This window comes from Haliotis asinina, chromosome 16 (assembly GCF_037392515.1).
Source record: "Haliotis asinina isolate JCU_RB_2024 chromosome 16, JCU_Hal_asi_v2, whole genome shotgun sequence".
In the NCBI taxonomy this organism is placed as follows: Eukaryota; Metazoa; Mollusca; class Gastropoda; order Lepetellida; family Haliotidae; genus Haliotis; species Haliotis asinina.
Genome location: NC_090295.1, coordinates 42,526,796 through 42,549,938, shown reverse-complemented (window position 1 = coordinate 42,549,938; position 23,143 = coordinate 42,526,796). Strand labels below are relative to the sequence as shown.

The 23,143-nt window shown below is 39.2% G+C and overlaps 1 protein-coding gene across 3 annotated transcripts in view; it reads left to right on the top strand.

The window, feature by feature from the left end:
- LOC137268084 (putative N-acetylated-alpha-linked acidic dipeptidase) overlaps positions 1-23,143 on the top strand; it is a 137,598-nt gene that overhangs the window by 107,224 nt on the left and 7,231 nt on the right. For all 3 annotated transcript variants that reach the window (XM_067802590.1, XM_067802591.1, XM_067802592.1), the window contains exons 3-16: positions 2,630-2,703; positions 9,478-9,618; positions 10,308-10,443; positions 13,585-13,707; positions 14,211-14,391; positions 15,368-15,458; positions 16,123-16,218; positions 17,363-17,448; positions 18,248-18,367; positions 18,862-18,944; positions 19,498-19,561; positions 20,024-20,168; positions 20,661-20,754; positions 21,854-22,106. In XM_067802590.1, coding sequence (XP_067658691.1) covers positions 2,630-2,703; positions 9,478-9,618; positions 10,308-10,443; positions 13,585-13,707; positions 14,211-14,391; positions 15,368-15,458; positions 16,123-16,218; positions 17,363-17,448; positions 18,248-18,367; positions 18,862-18,944; positions 19,498-19,561; positions 20,024-20,168; positions 20,661-20,754; positions 21,854-22,106 — 1,687 coding nt within the window. The remainder of the gene's footprint in view (positions 1-2,629; positions 2,704-9,477; positions 9,619-10,307; positions 10,444-13,584; positions 13,708-14,210; positions 14,392-15,367; positions 15,459-16,122; positions 16,219-17,362; positions 17,449-18,247; positions 18,368-18,861; positions 18,945-19,497; positions 19,562-20,023; positions 20,169-20,660; positions 20,755-21,853; positions 22,107-23,143) is intronic.

The following is a 23,143-nucleotide window of genomic DNA, read 5'->3' as shown; positions in this document are numbered from 1 at the left end:
TTTGATAAAAAAATCTCTGGTTTTAACATGCAGAAAATGGAAAATCAAGTTCACCTGCTGCAAAGACTGACATCTCTATTCAAACAAATTTATAGTGAATTCTTGCTAGAAACCTTAAAATTGGGGTGAAAATTCATGCAGATTATGTCCTTTGCTATGGGCATGCTCATACTATGGTTACATTGCATTTTGTAATCTGAAATGGAATACATTGCTTTACATTTTGATTGCGGTGATAAAAAAATAATTATTGGACACAGTCATTTTTCTTCACTGCTTTATATTCATGAAATGTTGCATGATGATTCTCATATGGATCCCCTCCCTTCTTTGTATTAGTTACCTCCTTTAAGAATGATAGGAAACATTATATCGTTATTCTTAAGTAGAATCTGTTCCGAGTATCCCATGTCTTAAGACTCATTATCATACTTTGGGTATTTGAGCATTACTGGTTTGATGTAGTCATTGGTCTGGGGACATTAAACAGAACAATGTCCTCAGTTCCAGAGGCCATTTTCTGAAAATCTACGAGTGCTGTTCCACTCATGGTGATTTGTTGCGAGGTGGGTACTCTTCTAATCGTACGGCTGACCCAAATAAGGCTGACCAATCTTTCTTACCAAACTGGAATGGACATGTCTACTCCCTTATGTTCTAAATCAATGTGCAATATCGAAGGCTGGTCACACAAACTCTTGTCATTTCACAGAGTTAGCATTTCAGACATACAAATGTAATTGACTGCCGATTCATGGACGCATAAGTAATTAGAACACGTTTGTGGATGATCATTTGTGTGTTTGAATAAGACTTTGCCATTGAGACCTGGCAGCCAAGTCATCGTCCACAGCGCCAAATTGATACTGATAGCGTCTCTTGACCGTAATGGCCTTGCTATAATCACCGCCTGATGCACGGACATGCTGTCTATCACTGTCACCTTTCAATGTGCCAAGGGATACTAATAAAATTATTGCATGCGACTTCTAAATAGTTCTGTTTCTTCAAAGGAACAGGAGCTAGGATTAAAGGTGCTTTGCGTATGTATACTTATAGTAGAATATTCTACCCCTTGCTTCTCTGATATGTCCACTTAAGGAGATGACAGTAAAAGACAGCATTATCATTCTATTGCAAGTTAAGGTAGAAGTGCTCCATGTTGGTCTTCTGACTGTGGCTAGGTTGAGGTAATGTCGCAGGGCGAATCACATCTTCCCTCTGAATTTAGCACATTTTACAGAAAAAAAGTTTAAAATCATGTTAGGAAGGTAAGGAAGTACAGGGAACCTCTTCATTTGCAGCTTGGTAATCTGAACACACCACACCTCCATAACTGAGCTTGAGTAGAGCCAAATTTATCATTGTTTGTGAAACATTGTTTGAAAAGCTTGTTTTTGGCCATATTGTCAGAAATATGTGAAGACCTGTACCTTCAGCAACCCATTCTTATTGTTAAAGGCGACTAACAGGATCGGGTGTTCAGGTGTGCTGACTTGGTTGACACATGTGATTGTTATCCCAGAGGTGTAGCTTGATGCTTGTGCTGCTGATCACTGTATTGTTTGGTCCAGACTGGATTGTTTACAGATTGCTGCCATCTAGCTGGAATATTGCTGGGTGTGGCGTAAAACTAAACTGACTCACCAAGTTGTCTAAGGTGCCACAGCTTTCAGAGTAGGAGAGCTGGAACCCTAGGATCTTGGGTTAGAATCCTAGATGAACACATGTATGTTGATGGTCAAATTCTCCATGTAGAATCCTAGATAAACACATGTATGTTGATGGTCAAATTCTCTATGTAGTCGGATCCATGATCGATCTAAGGACAAAAAAACCTTGTTCAGAAAAGACCCAAACAACAAAAACTCTTAATACGAAAACTTACAAGGACAAAAAACATCAAACGAGTACCTAAGGACAAAATCCCTTAACATATTTTAACTTCTGCATTATTGACCTAAGTGACATGTTTTTTTTTGAATCAGTAATAAAGATTTTCATGGATAGTGATTAATAGGCTTCATTAATGAATTTTTAGTATTCCATTTGTAAACATTATTAAGGATGAAGATTATTCATTTGGAGCTTTTATTTTGTCCTACATTTTTTGCCCTAATGGGGTGTCTTAGGTATTTTATGGCCTAGTGGGCTTATGTCTAGAGGGGTCTTTGCATGTCCCATGGTCCATTCTGCAGACAATCAAGGCGTGCAATTACCTGCATGCAGCAGGTCATGTAGGGGTTCATTCTGTTTTCCTGTCTCCTCAAACTGACTGCAGGAGATAACTGTAAGATTGTCCTACTTAACTCAACTATCTGCCTGACTCATGCCACCTTGTATGGGAATATCATGTGTAGCGACTTCCTGGTATGGTGGCATTCGTATTTTTGCTAACATTTATTTCTTACCTGATGATTTTTGTGCATGATATACCATTTTTTGTACTTTATTTTGATTTCAACATAAACATTGTGGCTTATACAATAGAACACTACTGAAGAATATTTCCAGTATTTATGCTGACGCGGTGTAAGGTGTTAATGTTTTCTGCAATATTTCTCTGAAAATACTGCAGAGGATATTGACTTTTTTGAGGCATCAGTTGATAAAAGTATGTTTGTTTCAGGACTACAGTCCAGAAATCAGCAAGGTAATGAGAGACAGCATCAACAACGTGGCCAACTACCAAGACCATATCAAGTAAGTACTTTCATTAACTCACTTAACCCAAACTCACCCACACACTCCATATTCACTCACCCAAACACTGATCTCACACAAATACGTCTGCTTGGAAACACTGCAGATGTCAGATATACTATTACATGTATATGATTTTATCATCCAAAACTGTGTTCTACAGGAGATATTGCTTTTGTGAAGTCAGACAATATCTCCTATTAGATATCTTTTTAACAGTAGATTTTGCACAATGCCCTGATCATGAACTTGATGACATCACAATGCTATAACATTGTTTCACTGCCAATCTAATGGCCGTGCTGTCTTCAGAGATGTACAATTTTCATTGAAAACTAATGAAGAATGATTTTGGATGATAAATATAACCTCACCTGCCTGTCTACTGATATCAATATCAACGCTCATTGTCAAAGGTAAAAATATCCTTGGCAAGCCTCAGATGTTTGTTACTTTATAAACTCGTGTTGATATATTTGATATCAGTAGACACTTTGGTGAGATTCTCTATTTATAACATCAAACCCAAGTTTATCATTCCTTCTTACTTCACTGAATATATGTAATCTTACTGGAAATTGATTTTGTGATCAGTGATCCCTCACTGGAAATTAAACCCAATGAATTATTGATTAGATCAATCATTTGGAAGTACATTGCAAGTTCTTGTAGCAAATTATTTCAAGAACCATTCAGACACATTAGTGTTGTCTACCTTCTTCTATATGTTGCCTTATTTAGTAGCTTCAGTATATTAATCATGCTTCCTTTGATGCAAGAAATGGACTCCCTTTAATTGAAAATGGGCTAAAGTAAAATCAGCTGTGTTCATTTATGGGAATGTTTGTGCCGGGATATCTTTGTGATAAAAAACAAGTTCTGTTTCATGTCATCTTTTGACAAATAATAGGAATATTTATTGGTTCTGTATATTTGATGATCAAAGAAGCTATTTCTGAACATGCTACAGAAGTAACTTTTGATGTAACTCTGTTTGAAGAAATATGAGCAAGTTTTCTGATCAGATGAGAGACAGATGTGTTTGAACTGCTCCTCTCTTTGTTGGTAAAGTTGGTCATTTGACTGAAATTGTATATGGTCTTCATGTGTGGGTGAACTTACTTAATGCTTCTTGAAAAACTAGGCCTGTTACACAATGGCATGTAAGTAATGTGAGAGGCTAGTTTGAAGAGTCAGGCCTGACACTGGAAACCTGTATGAAGATCCAGAGGCCTTCTGTATTGAGTCATGTACCTGATCCAGTGACAATCTATGTGGAAACCCCCTGGCCATGTGACAATTTATATGGAGCCCTCCTGGGCCAGTGACAATCTGTGTAGAAACCCCCTTGTCCAGTGACAATCTGTATAGAAACCCCCTTGTCCAGTGACAATCTATGTAGAAACCCCCTGGCCAAGAGACAATCTATATGGAGACCTCCTGGTCCAATGACAATCTGTGTAGAAACCCCCTTGTCCAGTGACAATCTATGTGGAAACCCCCTGGCAAAGTGACAATCTGTAATCCAATGGACAAACGGGACATAGTTTGTAACTAGTACATAAATGAATGGTACTGCTGTTAAGATTACTAGGCGCTGTTTTCTTGCAACCTTTTCTTGCTGTATTCACCAAATGAAATAGCTTCCATTTTAGCCTGTAAAATAATTTATGTTATGTTTCACTGACCGGTTTCATCTGATACTAGCATCTCATCAACTGCTGACAGGTTTGAAAAATGTTAAAAGATTACTTTGTTGATTTAGTCCATAATATGATGATGAAAATGTGCCATAACCAATTCTGACGGCAAATATATGACCCCCCCCCACTAGGCAAGTATTGAGGCGTAATTTTGATGGGTCGCCATTGACAGTTTGGCAGGGCAGGTTTTCTGTTGTTAGATATCAGGTTATTCAGAATTTGATGAAACTGATATTGGGTGAATTGTCAAGGGACATGTCTGTTTAGAATTTTAATGTTCCAACCATACAGTTCATTTAAGTTGATTTTGGTTCTGACAGACCGAAAGATCATCATCATGACTGACTCTGGGGAGAAATTATTTGGCATGTTTAGATAGTGTCATGTTCCCAGGTTTGATGTGCCACTCAAACCTTGTGACTTTGTCTCATTATATGTCTCAGCTATGAGTCAGACATGCTGGGGGATGTAGTCGACAACTTGTCTGTCCGTCCGTCTGTAATCATTTTGTTTCCACAGCGTAACTTAAATATTGTTCAATGTTTTTAGACCAAAATTGGTAAATATAACAAACTGAACCTAAGGTTGTGCCTTTTGCTATTTACAGATTTTTGGCATTTTTATTTTCCATGGTTTCCATGGGAATGTTTTCGTCTTAGCCTAATGAGAGGGGCAGGGGCTTCGTTTCCGGAGCATAACTCAAAACTGTTCAATAGTTTTCTGCAAAACTTGGTAGATATGTCAATCAGAACCTAAAGTGATGCCTTTTGCTATTTACAGATTTTTGTCATTTATTTTGTTTTTTCGGTTTCCACGGAAAGGTTTTGGACCTCAAGAGTAAGAGGTGTGTTTTATTTCTGGAACACAACTCGAAAACTTGTTAATATCTGTCAGCAAAACTTACTAGATATGTGTGGCAGACCCCTGAGTGGTGCCTTTTGCTATTTACAGATTTTTGTGATTAATCATTTTCTGGGTTTCTGTGGAAACGATTCAGACTTAGTTCCCAAAAGGATGGATGGGCATTGCTTCTGGAGTACACCTGAAAAACTTCTTAATATCTTTCTGCAAGACATGGCAGATTTTGTGAGGCAGACATAAAGTGGTGCCTTTTGCTATTTGCAGATGTTTAGATGGGTTTCCAAAGAAACAGTTTGGACTTAGTCTTGAAAGAGAGGGATGGGCTCCGTTTCCTGAGCACAACTCGAAACCATTTGATATCTTTCACCAGGACTTGATCAGTATATGAGGCACATCTTGAAGTGTTGCCTTTTGCTGTTTATTGATATTTGGCATTTATATTTTTCATGATTTCAATGAAAATGATTCGAACTTAGTGTAAAAATACATTAAGTAACTGTCAGATGATATATTCTCTCAAATATGTGGGGGCTGGGGGGAAATATCATCTTCTGATAACTCTTGTTATCTCAGCTATGTATCATGTCATTTTGGTTATTAAAAATTCAAACATTTTTTGTTTTCTTTCTCAGATGAAATATACTGAGTCAAAAAAGAAACTTCAAATTCTTTCTTCAGGGCACTATAAAAGAACAAGAGATGGTAAGATGGTTAAATTGTTCAATACACTGAAAGTGCCACAATCAGTTCCAGTAGGCTACACTGCCGTTCAAAAACATGGGTATACAGAATGTCAAGTCCAAAGAATAAAAATTTGAATGGAGATTGGCAGCCAGTAACCAATTTCGAGTTGACTGCAATGATAGTCGACCTCTAAACATCAATAACTGATCTTCCCACTTACAACATACCAATGGCACGTTTGCGTTGCACATTTGACAATTGTGGCCTTTAAAGTACCGTTAGAACTGTGGTATAGAAGTGTTTTATCAGTTCTTGAGGTCAATGCAAACATGTGCAAATGAAGAAAACTTTGATGTGAAAATCATGTGATCGAATGCACATGCAAAACTTGATTTGGCACTAACAACATTTGCACGACAAATGGATGAGTTTGAGTGGGTTTTATTAACATTTTTCTAGAGTCAAAAGATAGGGATCCCATTTCGGATACAAAGATGTATCTTCAGAGAAAAATTATTCATTATTTTTAAAAAGTAAATTTTGTGAAATTTCTTTTTGACTCAGTATTGTCCCTGATGACATGTTAGCAGAGATAGTTTATTTTGAAACTGTAAAGAAACATAGAAAAGAAACTATTTCAGAAAAGCAAGTATTACAGTGTGTATTTTGTCTGGTGACTGAGAGGCAAACCTTCTCTCTTGAGCCTTGTGAAAACAAAACCTTTGATGAAAACAGACTTTATAAAAGCTTGGCGCCCTGTGGGAAGAATTGAGTACAAGACAAGCATTTGGTTGAAGTTGAGGAAGGTGATGTCTTTGATGTTGAAGGGTACAACAGAATACTGTTGACAACGATGAGGGAACTAAAGTTAGAGTTAGAAAGCTAATTGATGTGATGAGACAGATTATTGTCCTAGTTTCTGGAAAAAAATCAAAAGCCTAATTGTTTATGTATGTAAGTGAAGACTGAACACTAAGGGCCAGTTACTGCATCGCCTACAGTCATAAGACTGATTAGCACACGTCTGACACTGCATGACATATGTGACACTGCATGACATATGTGACACTGCATGACATATGTGACACTGCATGACATATCTGATACTGAATGGCATATCTGACCCTTTATGACTTGTGATACTGTATGACATGCAAGACTGCATGACATGTGACACTAAATGAAACGAGACATTGTGTAATGACATGTGACACTTTATGACATATGTGATACTGTATGACATGTGACACTTTATGACATATGTGATACTGTATGACATGTGACACTTTATGACATATGTGATACTGTATGACATGTGACACTTTATGACATATGTGATACTGTATGACATGTGACACTTTATGACATATGTGATACTGTATGACATGTGACACTTTATGACATATGTGATACTGTATGACATGTGACACTGAAGTGAATCAGTGAGATTAGTTTTATGCCGATTTTAGCAAGATCACAGCCGGGATACCAGAAAAGAGCTTCACTCATTGTACCCATGTGGGGAAACGAACCCTGGTCTTATTAATGATAAGTGAACACTTAAACCACACGGCTACTGTACCGCCCCTGTGACACTGCAGTATTATGATGTTTATCCAGCACTTACGTAATTAATATGACATGATATTCATGGTCAGATCCAGGAATTTTGAGAGGGGAATCTCCACTGTGCTCTGCTAACGCACAAAAAACAATCTTCAATGTAGTTTTAAAACAGGAGGTTCAAACCCCTGACAGAGCTCAAGCTATGAAGCCAGTCTAGATTTCCCTGGGTTAGGATCTCTAGTCTCTTTGGGCTCCTTTTCAACTTAAATGAGTTTATTTGTTGCTATCAAAATTATGTATATTCAGAGACTAAGCGTTCGTCTGCTGGAAAGTTATGCACTGTACACTAATGTTAACGCTGTCTGGAAACTTAACAAGCATCACCTAACTCCTGTATGTGTTAATTTTTGTAAGTGTGAAGTGGCCTTATGAAATGGTGGCTGTGTCATTGTTTGGGACATTTTCACTATTGGATGCATGTGTTGGAGGTGACAGGGATTGTTGGAGTAGAATGTTGATCTAACACTGTTCACATTTCTGCTTCACAGTATTAAGTAAGCAACTGACATAGGACTGGTTTAGTGAACTTTCCTCTTCAGAATGTTGACACTGAGTCTCCTTGAGTAATGAAGGAAACAGATTGTGAGGGATTACAGATTTAACCCGGCAACATGGCTGGCTATGGTTGACAATATATGGAGTGAATACACGAGAACCTATAGTTTTTGTTTGTTGTTGATTTACAAAAATACTTGTCATTATTGTGAGTATCTGTCTTTCAGTACTCTCCAGCTTGTCAAACTTTCCAGATTCACAGCCTTTAGACCATACATGTATAGTATTGTGTGTCACTGTAGTATATTTACAGTATTTCCACTGTGTAACATGGTGTGACACTATATGACATAGTATAACATAATGACATGGTATGACATGAAACTGTATTCCCTGTATAATATGATACTTTGACAGCATACCACATGGTCTGACTGTAACACAGGTGTAACACAGATGTACCATAGAACATAGATGTAACACATGCGTTACACAGGTGTAGCATGGATGTATCACAAAACAGATGTAACAGGTGTAACACAGATGTAACAAAGGTGTAACACACATGAAACACAGAACATAGCTGTAACACATGTGGAACAGATTGAAGATAGATGTAATACAAAACACAGGTATAACACACGTGTAACAGATGTAACACAGGTGTAACACAGATGTAACAAAGGTGTAATACAGTTATAACACAGAACACAGATGTAACACATGTGGAACAAATTGAAGATAAATGTAACACTAAACACAGGTATAACACACTTGTAAAAGATGTAACACAGGTGTAACATATGTGTAACAGATGTAACACAGGTATAACACATGTGTAACACAGATCAGTGTATGAAATAGTGTCTGCTTGGCAGCCCGCTGCTTGTTGTTTACATGGCGGACTTACAACTTTATTTTCTAGCCAGCCCTGTGGCCTAATACAGTTTCCAAGGGTATACATTTGACCATGTCACTGACCATGGGATATATTTCAAAAATAATTTACAAATGTGGTAGCTAAACGATGTCTGTTTAGTTCATGATCATTCAAACCGTAACTTTCACCCATTTTATCTAACACAAAATGTGATTGGTCTGGAGAATGCTTTCAGCCAATGAAGAGTGTTGATCTTTGCTGATAATATGTAACAGTCACACATCAGTTTATTAATTACTTTATAATAACACCTTATATCAGTTTCCTATTTTAAATACAGGGCTGGCTACATGTTAACAGGGCCGACAACATTTTCAGCTATGAGCCCTGTGGGCTTGCTGGGTATTTAAGGAGTTTCATACACTGCACAGATGTAACACAGATGTAACACAGATGTAACACAGGTGTAACACAGGTGTAACAGAAGTGACTTGATAGTTACATGACATTCCACTTTCACTTCAGAACCATAACCAGGAAGATCCTGCTGTCTGGCCTCGGTGGAACCAACCAGATGATAGACTATGTAGACTCCTTCTGGAAGGCCTACTACTTCAACTCGCTCAGAGAGAAGAAATATTCTGTCCAGCTCTCCTATCCCCAATAGTAAGTAATAGTGCTGGTGGTACAGAGACTATTTTCTTACCTCACACATAAATGTCGGTTTCTGATTGGCTGAGCGCTCTTCTGCTATTTTCAGCATACCTCGCTTTCAGGCGAGGTACATTGCAGTATTCTCCACTGCCAATGGCAGCTCATTCGGTACTTCATGGCAGATACATTTTTATCCCAAATAACATCAAATGACGCATTTACCGATGTTTTGTGAATTGAAATCAGTGGAAGGGAGATATCTCTAGATATGTTTTTCTTGTGTCCACAAAATCTAGCGATGGCTGTGAAAACATTTAACTCTCGATGTACCCTCAATGTCTGTTTATGTTCCCCCCTGTCTTTCGGGCTCAGGGAACATAAGCAAACATGGTGGGTACCTCAACCCATGCCACTCTTGTGATCAGTGAACCAGTCACCAGATAAGATTAGGTCGAGACACATGACTGCAGTATGACTGCAATTGCAAGAAGGTACAAAACAAGTATAATTCCATGCCCCAACCTTATTTGACTCCGGATCATTCTGAGAAACTATTTTCTGCCGACTTCTGTCATGTAAATGTAAAATTGCTACCAGATGCATAAAGCTTGACTTATTCGGGTTTGTAAAAACATCAGTGTGTAATGTTTTCCTGGACTGACTGTGCCCATCAGTTGGCTGAATCCCTGTTCTGATTCCAGTGACAAGGATACAGTGAGTGAGCTGCGTGTAGTGGACAGCAACAACACCGTCTACTTTCACTACCACAACAACATGACCAATGAGAAAGTCGAGTACTTGCCATTCAATGCCTATGCAAAGTCAGGGAATATTACAGTGAGTATAGACTAGTAGACTCCCCAGCACCTTATGCTTGTCGTGTTGTTGATCACTGGATTGTCTGGACCAGACTTGATTATTTACAGACATATGACTGGAATATTGCTGAGTGCAGCTTTAATAAACATGCCAACCAATCTCATGCCTGGGTCCATTGAGGGGATTTCTGGTCAGAAGGGGGCCCCAGTACCTCATGTTTGTCTTCCCAGTGGAGATGTATAGGAGAAAACGTTTCTCCTCGGTTTTGGTTGACAATGTAAAACCGGAAGGGGAGGGAAATCCTGAGGGGCGGAGGAAGTATGGGTAATTGCAATGTAGATGATCATTTAATGAAGCTACATAACAATGACTGAAGCGCGTGTAAAATCAATTTAATGACAGTAACTGTAAGTAGATAATTTAATCCCACCACCTTTGTTGGCCAGGTGGCCATGTGGTAAAGCGTGTGTCTATGGATGTGACGTTTGCGGTTCCAATACCGCTTTGGAAAATGTGTATCATGAGTTTAATCTTGGACGATATTTTTCAGTTGATTTCAAACACCCATGTATCATTTGAATGTTGATGTTCATATAAAGTTAGGAAAAGTAAAACATGGGAAGCGGTCTTACTCCAAAAGTAAAACCTGGGAATCGGTCTTTCTAGCAAAAAGTAAAACCTGTCCCTCCAAAATGAAAACCTCAAATGTGGTTATTCTGGGAAAACAAGAGATGACCTAATGCATAGTGAGAAGCACACTTTAGTTTATATGTCATGTCAAAATAGGTCCCCAGTACTTCATGGCTGTCTCCCTTGTGAAGATACCATGTGAGATTAGGTTCCAGTACCTCATAATTGTCTCTTCAAAGTGTCTGCAATGTCTCTTACTTTAAAGGGGAGACAATACTGGAGATGACCAATATTTAAAAAGAAGATGTATGTGAAATATAATCACCTTTCCTCTTCATTGTCAAAAACATTTTTATCCATGATTTTGAATATGCACATCCATTAATTTTCTGTCTTTAAATTTGAAAAGATACATGCCCAAACTGATTGGAAACAGTTTTTCCTTCTTCTTTTTTGAATGAATTGAAATAAATTCTCACCATTATCACAAGATATTGATGATAAGAATGGGCAAATATTCATTTTAGTGAAGTAATTATGATGAATTGTTCAGCAAGCCGTGTGTGCTGGAAGTAATGAATGCTTTCTGTCTGAGCAAGGGGAGCATTAAATGATTCTTCAAACGGGGAGAACTCATTATGTGACCTACCATTTTTTACATGGGTATGTGTTGTGCATGTACAGAAGCTGGGAAGTGTGATGACATAGTTATGAGGTTTTGCTGGGCCAACATCAGGCAGCTGTGAGATGCCCAGGGACTTCCAAGAGTATGAATAAAGATATGTCCCTGCTTTGAGATGTATGAGACCTACATTTCAGCTTGTGAGTTTAAAAGTGTGTTCAGTTTCTCTCTTGTCCTGATGGAGGGTCAGACATGGAGCTTTCGCATGGAATTCCTCCATTAGAGCACAGCACTAATGGTACCAAAACACAGTTTATGTTCGTTTGCCAGCTCTGTATATACCCAGCAAATTGCTGAACTGTTTCTTTTAATTCCTTCTTAATGTAACAGAGCACTTACAGTGGAGCAGTTCCATCCTCTCGGATGAGGAAGAGAGAAAACTGCACAACCAGGCTCTCTCGAGTGTCAGCTTATTGCCATTTTATGTACCATTAGTTTACACTTAGTGATAGTCCCTCTGTTGTCACGTCATTACATGGGTATTTGGTCAGAAGTCCTTGAAAGACTGCAAAAATTATTTGGGTGTTCATTAGAGCACATTTGTCTTTAAATTGAAGAGGGACAATACCAATGGTATTAATAGGCAACACTTTACTGTAGTGTCAGTTGTCATCAATAACAGCATTTGTTCCAGATGATGAGGAAATTTGGAAAAATAGTGTTTAGGCCAGACCAATTTTATTTCTTGCTTTACGGATTTTTGTTCTCAGAAAACCCCAAAATAACTCCATCACTCACTTTCTACTTGTAAATCACTAGTTGACCAAGTATTGTCGTCAAAGTACTTTGGATTAAATACCTTTTCTTTGTCTTCTCTGAAGGTAGTGCATTGGGGAAGGTCTCTAACAAATATTTCAGACTTAATTATATTGTTGATTGTCCTATACCAAAACTGGTTGTCTTTTTCTTTAATCAAACATCATAAACTCAAACCAACTGTCTCACACTTAAAGCGATTGTCTTTCACTTTTACCAGATGTCTCTTATGACAAGTTGTGATCAAATAATGTTGTTTATTTCCATTTCCCTTGCTTTTACCTTATTGGAACATTTTAGTGATAACTACTTATTTGCATATCTTTTAAATTAGAAAAATCTGTTGCTTGGTTGCAACTGCTCCAGGGCCTCCTTTCACTAAGCACTATTGTGGTCATAAGTCATTTATGTGACCTTAGTGCAGTGTGAAAGAAAGGGAGTATAGGTTAACCTTAGTAAAGGTCACTTTGTGAAAAGAGTCCCAGGTTTGCTAGTTTAGACCATGATATTCTGAGTGTCATGGTGGATCTGCTTGCATATGTGGCCTTGCTCAGACATTCCAACATTCCAGATATCATCTGATGTCCTTTCATTTCCTTGCTCAGACATTCTAGCATTCCAGATATTATCTGATGCCCTTTCATTTCCTTGCTCAGACATTCCAGCATTCCAGATATTTTCTGATGTCCTTTCATTTCCTTGCTCAGACATTCCAGCATTCCAGATATTATCTGATGTCCTTTCATTTCTTTGCTCAGACATTCCTGCATTCCAGATATTATCTGATGTCCTTTCATTTCTTTGCTCTGTGGCCCTGCTCAAACATTTCAACAATCCAGAAATATTAAAGTGTCCTTTCATTTCCTTGCTCAGACATTCCAACATTCCAGATATTATCTGATGTTCTTTCATTTCCTTGCTCAGACATTCCAACATTCCAGATATTTTGTGATGCTCTACTCAGACATTCCAGACATTTTGTGATGCTCTACTCAGACATTCCAACATTCCAGATATCATCTGATGTCCTATGATTTCCCTGCTCAGACATTCCAACTTTCAAGATATTATCTTATGTCTTTTCTTTTCAGAGCGACCTTGTGTATGCTCACTATGGCCGCAGTGAAGATTTTCAGAAATTAAAGGATCTGAAAGTCAATATAACTGGTTGTATTCTGCTCATCCGCTACGGGAGAATTCACCCTGCAAACAAGGTAAACATGTCGTCACTGTGGCTGTTGTAGAAAATGGAATACAGTGAAAGACATTGTCAAGCTTGAGCTGGGCCCCCTTTCACAAAACTCTCATAAGCCTAAGGTCTCGTAACTTTTGTCGCAGCATTCCTACCTCCTATGTTACAGTATAATCGGTATGAATGCTACGAGAAAAGTTACGAGATTTTAGGCTTATTAGAGCTTAATGAAACGAGGCCCTGTCTGGTATCTCAGTCATCTGTAAACTTCTGCATGTTGGAGTAATTATGGGAAATACCTCATACATTGTCCCTTTATTGAAAGTAAGCCTCCTTGTATTCTACAGTGTGGTTGTGTTGATGACAAACACGTGGTCATGGTGGAGTCTCTTTGACATCATATTTATCTGATACTCACCCCACCTTGCACCCCAAGATGTAAGATGAACTCTACCATAACAAGCACCCTAATCATACACACTGACTCCATACACCATAATCCTTCCATCTTGTTTCCTTCTGCAGGTGAAACATGCGGAGGAGTACGGTGCTAGCGGGGTGGTGCTCTACAGTGACCCCCAGGATTTCTCGGACCCCCATGCTGAAGTCGGCAGCTTCTACTATCTGCGGAGTTGGGCCATCCAGCTGGCACAAGTTCGCTATGCCCTCACTGGTGATCCGACAACACCGCAGTACTCTTCTTTAGGTTCAGACATCTTACATCCTTGTGCAACACTTCATTTTGTCAGTCTCAGAAATGCTGTAATTTGTGTGTCATCCTTTGATAAGTCTTTAGATTTTCAGTAGACCTCTTTACAGTGTGTCAATAGTTTCTCAAAGGATTTCATGGATGACAGCAAATTAATTTGTGTGTCAAATGCTTCCAGTTTTCTGTCAGTCATCAGTATATTGATGAAATGACTAAATAAATGGTGAAAATTATGTGGATGTCAACTTCTGCAATATGAGAGACACAGTGTATCAGAGCATGTCATAAATCCTTCATAGGGTGAACAAAACTGTGAAGCACATTGCAGATATCAATTCTAAATGCTGTTCAAACACTTTAAAATGGCTAAATGTTTTACACACATGTAATATGTAATTGCAGTATGTGAAACTACTGAAATGGGATGTCCATCCATCCATCCACTTCCCAAACATCCATCCATCCATCCACCTGCCCAACCTACTCATTCATCCATCCATCCATCCATCTGCCCAACCTACTCATCCATCCATCCATCTGCCCAACCTACTCATCCATCTTCCCATCCATCCACTAGCTATCCATCCATCCTCCACTCAATCTCTCACTTACCCATCCTTCCATCTGTCTATCCACCCACTCACCCACCCACCTTCATACCTACCCATCTGCCCATCCATCCATCCAACCATGTTGGTAAAGAAGACCATATGCTGATATCTGAGGGAAAGCATGTGCAAGTATCAGTACAATTTATTAATCAGGGGCTTGTTCCACAGACCCTATTGTCATTCATTCACACTGGAAATAACTCCCTTGCCCTCAGCCTGACTACTCCTGTGTGTTCCTGGAAGTGCTGTAAAATCTCCCTGCCCTCAAACCAGAGTGGTCTACAGTGTGTCTGATGGACAAGACTTGGGCAAGCTGTGCCTTAACCATACATGTGTACATGATGCTGATGCCTGTGTTGTAGGTGGAGTTCCCCGTGTCACCACCAACAACAGCAACTTCCCCAATATCCCTGTGCTGCCCATCAGCTATGGAGATGCGCAAGACTTGCTCAAGTAGGTTGACAACCCTGTGTGTTGTGTTATCACACTACTGTCTGACATTGTTTTATTCTCCTTTTTGTACCAGAAACTTACCTGTACAGCATGCTGATCACATGGCACAGACAATACTAGTACCTAATAGTATGCAATCAGAAAAAGCTTCAGATCATGCCTATACCAATATAGAGTTGCACCTGTCACACCTGTACCAAAATAGGTTCAAGTGTTGCCTGTACCAAAATAATGGTGCAAAACATTGCAGATGACACCTGTACAGATATACTAATGCAAATAGCTTCAAGTCTCATCTGTACCAAAATACAGTGTCACCTGTCTGGTGTCACCTGTACCAAAATAATGGTACAGTTTCAGGTCACACCTGTACCAAAGTAACTTCAGATCGCACCTTTAATAGAATAACTTGAGGTTACACCTGTATCAAAACATACACCTGTATCAAAACAGCTTTATTTGTCACCTGGAACAAAATAATGGTACAGTTTCAGGTGACGCGTCTACCAAATTTATTGTATGGCTGAAGTGTGGTACAACAGGGTGAGTGAGTGAGATGTCAACTTAAGAACAGTTATGTGTGATGCTGAAAGTTTATTGTCGTCCTTGATACAGTGAGCTCAAGAGGGAACATGCTGTAACTGTAACTGGCGTTTATTTCCAGGGATCTCGGTGGAGTGGCAGTACCGAGTGAGTGGCGTGGGGACATGAATGTGACATACAAGACTGGCCCTGGCTACATTGGCTCCAGGCACGACAGGTGGGTTGCAGCATCACCTGTGGATATTTGACTCTCTTTATACCAAACAGAACAGATTGCATCTGTAGATACTTGAAACATTTTGTATATGTGACATAAGAGAATACCTTCAGAAAGTTGACACTGTATTATCAGACATGCAGTGTCTGACCTGTACAACAGCAGTATTTTGCCTTTAGTTCGATATATCATAATGCAATCCTAAATTTGGGTATTTTTGGTTTTCGTACCATCATTCTATTAAGCTTTTTCAGTGACTTTTTCTAAACCTTTTCTAAAATGTTTAGAAATTGTATCATTTTGTCAAAATCTGTTAGGATTTGGCTCCTCTCATAAGTTTACTGCATTATGAACACTGACCTAACACAAGACTTGGTAATGCAATATGTGCCATACCATGGTAAGAGCGTACTGTGGTAAGAGCGTACTGTGGTAAGAGCGTAATGTGGTAAGAGCATACTGTGGTAAGAGCATACTGTGGTAAGAGGGTACTGTGGTAAGAGCGTACTGTGGTAAGAGCATACTGTGGTAAGAGCATACTGTGGTAAGAGCATACTGTGGTAAGAGCATACCGTCGTAAGAGCGTATCATAAGAGTGTAACATGGTAAGAGCGTAGCATTGAAAGAGCGTACTGTAGTGAGAATGTTCTGTGGTAAGAGCATCTCATAAGAGCGTACTGTGGTAAGAACATACTGTGGTAAGAGCATACCGTCGTAAGAGCGTATCATAAGAGTGTAACATGGTAAGAGCGTAGCATTGAAAGAGCGAACTGTAGTGAGAATGTTCTGTGGTAAGAGCATCTCATAAGAGCGTACTGTGGTAAGAGCATACCATAATAAGAACATATTGTGATAAGAGCATACCATGGTAAGAGCATACTCTGGTAAGACTACTGTTGTAAGAGCATATTGTGCTAAGACCGTACCATGGTAGGAACCTATCATAAAAGCGTACCATGGCAAGAGTGTACCATGGTAAGAGCGTACTGTGCAAAAAGCATACTGTTTCACCTCAATGTACAGCACTAACACAGTTTGCGACAGACATGACTGTAGTCGACAGTGTCAGTGGTAGCTCCATGGGACTGATCGTACAGGTGTGGTACAGGCAACAACATGAACAGCCTCCACATTGTTGTTTCAGTAAGGTGAACTTGATCGTCAACAATGTCCTGGACATGAGGGAAGTCACCAACATCATCGGGACTTTCAAGGGCAAGTATGAAGAAGGTGAGATGACAGTGTGGACATACTAGACACAGCTCTAATCATCTAATCGAATCATGTTCTGACACTCTACAGAATCATGTTCTGATGCTCTACAAAATCATGTTCTGACACTCTACAGCATCGTGTTCTGACACTCTACAGCATCATGTTCTGACGCTCTACAGCATCGTGTTCTGACACTCAACAACATCATGTTCTGACTCTGTGCAGAATCATGTTCTGACGCTCAACAGCATCATGTTCTGACTCTCTACAGTGCCATGTTCTGACACTCAACAGAATCATGCTCTAACACTCAACAGAATCATCTTCTGACTTTCTTCAGAATCAGGTTCTACACTCAACAAAATCATGTTCTACACTCAACAAGATCATGTTCTTATGCTGTAGGCATGTTTGTTTTCTATATTGTAGTATTTTTTAATGCCATGGAATGAACTGGAGGTATGTGTGACATGATCCAAATCATCTAATCATTTTGCAGTAGCTCCACCAAATCTTTCCCTTAGTTTTCTTCTCCATGACTTTCAGTGAGTGAGTGAGTGAGTGAGTTTGTTTTATCAAGCTGCTTTTAGCAATATTCCAGCAGTATCACAGCAGGGGATACCAGAAAATGGGCCTCATACATTGTATCCATGTGGAGAATTGAACCTGAATCTTCAGTATGACAAGCAAATGCTTTAAGCAGTATGTAATCCTACCGCCCTTTTGCCTTTCAGTACAAATTAACTGCATTGTTTAATCAGCTGTAACTATATGTTGACTTTGCTCTGACTGTCTCCTGACTGTGTGTTGTCAGATCACTATATCCTGGTGGGAGCTCACATAGACACATGGACGATGGGGGCAGTGGATGCAGGTTCTGGTTTTGCCGTCCTCATGGAGCTGGTCAGGGTCTACTCCTACCAGGTCAAGAACGGTCAGTACACAGTTGTCTTCTCTTATCAGCTCACAAGCTGTGTGTTATATTATAAGCTTTTAAGTTACTGGAGGTTGAAACAGAAAAATATCATCCAAGTTCCTGTGAGACTGTCTGTATCATCTTTTACACATGAAATGGAAATTGTTCAATAATGAGAATGGATGAAGTAACTGTGATCTTGCCTGCACCTATACTTGTTGATGTGTGGGAACTCGGTATAGGATACTTTTTCTATTATGTGGTGAATACATTAGTTATCATTATATCTTGACCTTTGTCCTGTATCATTGGCATCATTGTAACTAAAGATGTCTATATAAACCAAAATTCAACCCCAGTAATTAGGGATGTCTTTTTCAGGAAAAATTCACCCCAGTAACTAGGGGTATCTTTATGAGGAGATTTGTCACCCTCAGTAACTCAGGATGCCTGTATAAGGTGCTATTTTTGCACTGTAACTAATGGTTTTACCAGGAAACTCTGGTTTTCAGGCTGGAAGCCCAGAAGAAGTGTCATCTTTGCTGTTTGGGATGCTTCCAAATATGGCCATATAGGTGCTTATGAGTGGGTGCAGGTAAGCCTTCAACACACCCAAAGTATGGGCTGGCCATTTACTTCATGGAGAGGGGAAACAGGATAGAAGTGCTACACTGGAGTAGGGAAAGAGCATGAAAACATTCTGTATGAAATGCTGAAGCTGGAAATAACATGAAACAGTTTTGTGGCAAATACTCACCAAATGACATATATCTTCTTTTAAGAACGAACATTGTAATCTTGAACTGTGTATACACACAATTCTTTCATGAAACTACTTAACTACACTGGAATAACTATAGTGGAATTTGAATATTAGTCTCAGTAACTGACACAACCCCTGAAATGTTCCATGGCAGAAATTCTGCAACAGTATCTGTCAGGAGTTGTCTCCCTTATCACACATGTCCGTTTCCAGAACTTCTACATGCCCTTCAAGGCTGGGAAGCGTCACAACATGTCATGTTTAGTGAAACAACAGGAGATACAAGTCCCATTACATTTCCTGGAACAGCCATGTTGCTAGAAGCAGTTTATGATGGATGGTTTTGTGTCTGTTTTGTAATTGGCATACCTATTCACATTGTCAGGAATATGAAAAGCAGCTTGGATATGGCGCCGTCACTTACATCAACCTGGACTCTGCTGTGCGAGGTAATGACTCCGTGTCGTCTGTCCACAATTGCTAGAATTCTTCTCAGTGCAGGGACACAATCCAAACAACCCTGGAGATGCATCAAACTGTGGTTGCCATGGCAACCAAATTTTATGTTTGAAGATCAATATAACTGGTTTCAACTTTTCCCGAACACTGACCATTTTTATTGATTTGAGGGCTGAAACTAAATTGGTTTGGTCTGATCAATCTATATTATACATTTAATGGATGACCTTCTCAGTGTGTCAACGGCAAGCAAGAGACAAAATACATTTTCAGTTAGATGCCACTTATTTTGCTTAATTTTTACAAAAATTTTGGTATGCTGTAATGTAAACAAGAAATTTTTATCACTGCTCTAGACTACTGGTATCTTCTTCCTTTCAGAGGAAATGTGAAAGGCATTGTTGTATGCTTTGTGAAAATTTTAACAATCAAACAATTTTTTCTTTACTCAGGCAACTACAGCTTCTATGCTGAGGCAAGCCCACTGCTGTATGACGTCATCTATGATGCCACGATGACAGTGTCGCTGGATGGAACACCTGTCTACAATAGCTGGAAAACCCTGCTGCCTGGCATGAAGGACAAAAACAGGCCTCTGTGAGTTCTCTCTTCAGTCTTAGTTTAATAACATGTAAAACAAGCACTATGTTATGTTTGAGGATAACTCCAGCCTCTTAAAGGTGCCAATAACTTTCAAGTGTTCTTGTAACAGAAGCAGATTTAGGAAACTTGTGAGGCAGTGGGTAGCCAAGTGGTTGCAGTGTTCACTTCTCATGCTGAAGGCCTGGGTTTGATTCCTCACATGGATACAATGTATGAAGCCCATTTCTGGTGATCCATGCCATGTTATTGCTGTAATATATCTGTAATATTGCTGAAAGTGTCGTAATACCCAATTGACTCACTGGTAAATTCGTTTTGAAAATCCATAATGTTATCGTCTGAAACAAAAAGGGGAGAGTACTCTTGAAGGAATGTTGATTCATTCAATACAGATAAATTAATCCTTGCTCAAATAGGATATTAGTAACTCTTGCTCCTAACAGAGCATACACATCAGGAGTTTATCAGTTGTTTATATTTTTGCAGTATTAACGACCTTGTCGGAGACAGTGATGCATCACCCTTTGCATATCATGTGGGTGTGCCCAGCATAGCTCCTGCATTTACTTACGACATAAAGGTAATCCATGTACTTAGATATGTATACGATATATAGCATATCTCTGGCATTTTTCTACACCATAAAGGTAATATATGAACTTATACATATATGTGATATATAGTATAGCTCCAGAATTTTCTTACTACATAAAGGTAGTATATGTACATCTGTCCGATCCAGCAATCTCAGTCCCTGCTGTAACTTATACATTTATCATCAGCTATACAATCGAGCACATTGTCTATACTGGAATATATCTTTAGTCCTGATAAGTGCTGGTTTAGACAGCTTCCACTGTATATAGGATATATAGCTCAGGTCTTTACCTACGACATGAAGGTAGTGTATATGTACTAAGATATATAATCATTCAATCAAGGTTTTTTTCTGACATGCATGTATCCATTAATACACACACACAGACACACACACATAGACACACACACACACACACACACACACACACACACACACACACACACACAACCTGTAGTAATACTGTAGTAATATCTGTAGTAACAAGTAGTAATACTGTAAATGTTGTTAATATAGTAAGTATATCATGGTGATCATGCCCACAAATTTGCTGTTTCCTCTACTCATGATATAAGTTATTGAATTCAAGACAGTAGTGTATCAGTGGCTTTTAACAACTCTTGGAGAGGTGGGTTAGCACAGTGGTTAAAGTGTTTACTCCCCAGACTAGAGACCTGGTTTGATTCCCCACTTCTTTATATGTGGATATTGCAGGAATATTGCTTAAAGTGGCAGAAAACTTGATCTAATCACCATGTCAAGTGTACAAACTTTTGGAATCTTTCATTTCTCTTTATTATTTGAGATTACACTTTCTTACTAAAGTACAGACTGCAGTACTTTTGTCAGATTGAATCCCATCCAGGATTTGAACCCACACTCTCACAGTCAGACACCTATAGCCAATTCCCCCACACAAAGTCAGACATCTAACCCACTAAGTCACCTTGGCCCCCAAATAGTGTAATTCCAAATATAACATGCATTACATTTGATCACTTTAGAATACCATTGTGTATTCCTGTGCTAACATCATTAATGTAAAAATGCTCTGTGTAAGAATATGTCAATCCTGTTGTAGACACATCCGAACCTCCCAACATATCCTGCCTACAGTACCCTGGAGGATGACAGCGATTATCTGAAGACTCTCATCGATCCTGACTTCAAGCTGCACATTACATTGACACAGATTGTTACTGACCTGCTTCTGAGATTATCCGACAGTGCTATACTGCCCTTCAATGTCAGCAACTATGAGCTCATCTTCAGGAAGGGCAAGATGGAGCTTGATCCATACATGGGAGACATCGATAGTGCCCAGATTAGAATCGGTGTGTTCTCATGCCGAAACTTGATCTTTGTTTTGTATAGTTGATATGGGGAGAAATGTCAGTGTGTTCGCTTTTCTTGACAAACATGTTTATCTCATTGAGTGACTTGACAAAATTGGTATTTCCACTTGTTGCAGACCCTTGTTTGAATGTCGAAGTTAATTATCATTATTTATATAAGATACTTCTTAACACACATATACATGCAACTAGTGTATGCTCAAGGAGTTGGTATTTTTTCGCCTTGATCATTGGATGTCAGTCTCAACAGCACATACTATTATCAATCTCAATTCCCTTCTTACTAGGCTTTCTCATCTTAACGAGGTGCCCATTCCCAGCTCTTTGAGTTCACTGCAAGTTGGTGTACCCACAACTAGATGTTCGCACGTAATCATGTGGCCACCATCTGGCCATGTACCAATTGATTCGTAGGTTCTTTTAAGTGCACTGTACACACTAACAACACTGGAAGAGTCTGCACACAAAGCTGAATCCAAGGGTGTTACACCCAGTCACAGGTGGGCTTGATCCCGTCACCTCCACTAGCCTGGTTCCTTACCCCCATGCCCCTTGGTCATGGCAACAGCACACATAGAGATGCAATACATGTCCATAGTGGTCACCAGTTACAATATGAGAATACTTGTTGACCGTCACTCAGCTGAAATATGGCTGAAGTATCAGCCTATCTTTATAACTGATACAGTTTGTACGTATTTAATTACAGGAAGTGGAGTACATAGAGGAAGTGGCAGTCAGTGTGTGTTGGTGTGAGTGGGTGAAAAAGACAACAAATTTTGATATATTTAACAATAGGAAATGACAGTTGATGTGTGCATAGGCGCATCCAGACAGGATCAGGGATGCGCACACCCCTTTTGTTCTGAAGTTTATGAAATTAGAATCAGGGTGAAAATCAAGTGTGCACACCCTGTTTTCTCAGTAATGTGCTCTCCCCTTTCAAAAAGCTGGTGTGTTGCTGTCAGTAGGTCAACCAGTCTGAACATTTGAGTTTGCATTCAAACCACAAAATG